The sequence below is a fragment of the Stomoxys calcitrans genome, chromosome 1 (genome assembly GCF_963082655.1).
Source record: "Stomoxys calcitrans chromosome 1, idStoCalc2.1, whole genome shotgun sequence".
Classification (NCBI taxonomy): domain Eukaryota; kingdom Metazoa; phylum Arthropoda; class Insecta; order Diptera; family Muscidae; genus Stomoxys; species Stomoxys calcitrans.
In genome coordinates this window covers 97,318,749-97,321,837 of record NC_081552.1, presented here as the reverse complement: position 1 = coordinate 97,321,837, position 3,089 = coordinate 97,318,749, and the positions used below count along the sequence as shown (strand labels likewise).

General features: G+C 41.0%; 1 protein-coding gene across 1 annotated transcript; it reads left to right on the top strand.

Moving 5' to 3' along the window:
• Positions 1–649: 649 nt before the first annotated feature.
• On the top strand, positions 650–1,897 carry LOC106095312 (protein terminus-like). Its single transcript, XM_013262551.1, has one exon. It carries the CDS (start codon positions 650–652, stop codon positions 1,895–1,897), a length of 1,248 nt encoding a protein of 415 aa, XP_013118005.1.
• Positions 1,898–3,089: the final 1,192 nt, after the last annotated feature.

Genomic DNA, 3,089 nt, shown 5'->3' with positions numbered 1-3,089 from the left:
TATGACCTGCATGGGAGAAGGTACTATCTTAGGATAGGTAAACGATGAATATGTATGATCTTTTAGTTTACACTTTTTACAGGTGTTTACACATGACAGAAAAGTTAATCTTAACTACCCTTATCGCACGCAGTACTGTACCTACGTTAAATAGCATTTTAACAGCACAACAGCTATCTGCTTAAAAATGTGTTTATCACAATCATATTCTCTTATTTGGTCTTGGGCTAAGACACTACAACAAAAATGGTGAACATCATTATCAAGAATTTACCGGTTGGCTGCTGGTAGGTATTGGTTCTCCTTTTCACGCATACCCAACCAACCACCAGGACTTTCCCAAAGACAAAGAGCAAAGCAATGAAATCTGCTACGACAACAGGACAATCTCGATAAAATCCCATTCACATGCCCAGATACCTGCTGCTGGCGACAGCATCATCAGCTTCAGCTATAAATGCGATAAATCGATGAAGAACCATAGGCAGTTTTCCATTCCTCTAGCAGTGAAGTGAATGCAAAAGGCAGCCGCATCAGCAAATAGCGGCAGTCAGAACATCGAAGCACGCAACTTTTGCCCTTCATAGCTGTTAGTTCATCCGTCATCTGTACAACGTGGACCAGTAGTTTAGCCCTGTTGAGGATGACGATGTCTCTGCCAATATCGAGTTACACCTTTGTCACCTCCGGTGGACAGAGAAGATTTGTTCACAGTTGGCAAAACGAAAATAACGATGTTATCGAATGTAATAAATGCGGCAGTTCATGCAAAGAAACCGATGCCTATGGCAATCATTGGATTCAGCCCAAGACTCTGGATGACAACGACAATGAACTAAAATCGGCCAACATTGAGGGAATGAATCCAGCAGCCATGCAAAGCCATCGTCTACCAACTGGTCCTACCTCTATTCCAGCGTCATCGACAAATGGCTTAGGTCGGATAACAACTCTAATGGATCATAAGGAAATTATTGTCGGCAAAAACATCGAGTCCTTTATGCTGTGTGACACGAAGGCTGTAAGTGATACTCAGCAATTTTTGCTCGATGCTGGCATAAAAGCCATACCGGATTTACTTAGAGCTGCCTGTGCTGTAAGTGGTCCGGTTCGTAGTCTCGATATAGTACTACGTTTCTATGTGACAATCAATGGGGAAGTCTTTACGCTGCAAACAACGGCATTGGTTATAAACCATTACTATGACATACGAGAAAGTGTGGACATGATGTTTGCCATGTTGTTGGAAAAACTGAAAAGGTATATGGCCAGCTGCAGCAAAGATTGTAGTGCCCAGCAAAAGGACTTTTCCATCAAAAGGATAAACATTAAGGTGCAAAGGTTTTGCGAGCGTAATCCGACATTGCCGTTACAATTTGCCCGCAAACAAGCACCAACTGCGGCTATGACAACTGGGTCTGGCAACAAGCACCAAGATTTGGCTTTGATAAATTCATGGTTTCGAAAACATTTACTAACCTCCCAACCCCTGAACGGCAAAGATCTTCCGTTTCCCTGTAATTTGTATTCCATACAACAGTGTAGCAACTCCTTAGAGTTATACGCTGTGCCCTATCATCTCAATTTTAAAGCCAATAATTTGTTATCGTGTCGCAGCTTTGCCATTATATGTGACATCTCTGGTTACTTCATTGGCCTTCAAGAAATTTCCAATATCCGACGTTTTCTACACCATTCCTCGGAAGATCGCATTGTGTCCTGTTCTAGTTGCCTGGAAAACTTTACGGAACCGTCAAAGCTGACACTACACAAGATGCTAAATTGTGGCCGTGGTTTTGAACTCGTGAAAATGGACCCAGATTTCATTGAAATCTATGAACAATGTTGGTTGCTTGAGAAGTGTGATAACTGGACATTATTTGGAATTGTTGAATAAATAGCAATCGAAAAAAGTCTGAAATTGTGTTTTGATATTCATACTTATTTAAACCATCATTTGTTCCACTCTCTGTTGAATAATACCTCAAAACCGAGGTTTTCGCAGTAAACTCTACTTTGCACGATTATTTTGAATCCTTGTCGCGCTAACGGCCAGCAAGCAAGTGATGGCATACAGGTTTTTGTTTAGAAAATCCTTCCAGGATATTTAAAACCTACACCACTCCTGTGCTGTATGGTATTACAACCAAGTGTATTTATTTTCTAACGCAGATAGGGAAGACCGAGATAGAGATCGATTTAGCTATGCCCGGCTGTCTATTTGGCACACTGTTTTTATACCCTCCATCATAGGATGGGGGTACACTAATTTCGTTATTCTGTTTGAAAGACCTCGAAATATGCGTCTGAGACCCCCTAAAGTATATATATTCTTGATAGTCATGTAATTTTTATTCGATCTAGCCATGTCCGTCCCTCTGTCTGTCGAAAGCACGCTAACTTTCGAAGGAGTACAGCTAGCCGCTTGAAATTTTGCACAATTACTTTTTATTAGCGTAGGTCGGTTGCGATTGTAAATGGGCCACATCGGTCCATGTTTTGATATAGCTGCCATACAAAACCAATCTTGGGTCTTGACTTCTTGTGTCTTTAGATAGCGCAATTCTCGATCGATTTGACTGAAATTTTGCACGTAGTGTTTTGGTATCACTTCCAACAAACGTATTAATTACGATTCAAATCGGTTCATAATCGGGTATAGCTGTCATATTAACCGATCTTGGATCTTGGCTTCCTGAGCCGCTGGAGGGCGCAATTCTATTGCGATTTTGCTGAAACATTGCATGAGGTGGTTTGTTATCACTTCCAATAACTGTGTTAAGTATGGCGCAAATCAGTACATAACCTGATAGAGCTGCCGTATATGCCGATCTGGGATCTTGACATCTTGAGCCTCTGGAGGGCGCAATTCTCATCCGATTTGGCTGAAATTTTGTACAATGACTTCTCTCATGACCTTAAACATACGTGTCTGATATAGTCTGAATCGTTCAATAGCTTGATACGTTTCCCATATAAACCGATCTCCCGATTTTGTTTTTGAGCCTCTACAAGGCGCAATTTTTATCCAAATGAACTGAAATATTACACAATGACTTCTACAAGCATTCTTCAGTATTCATTTATTG

What these genes read in the sequence shown, in the direction of transcription:
- LOC106095312 (XM_013262551.1), top strand. Translation starts at nt 650, where the DNA reads ATGTCTCTGCCAATATCGAGTTACACCTTTGTCACCTCCGGTGGACAG.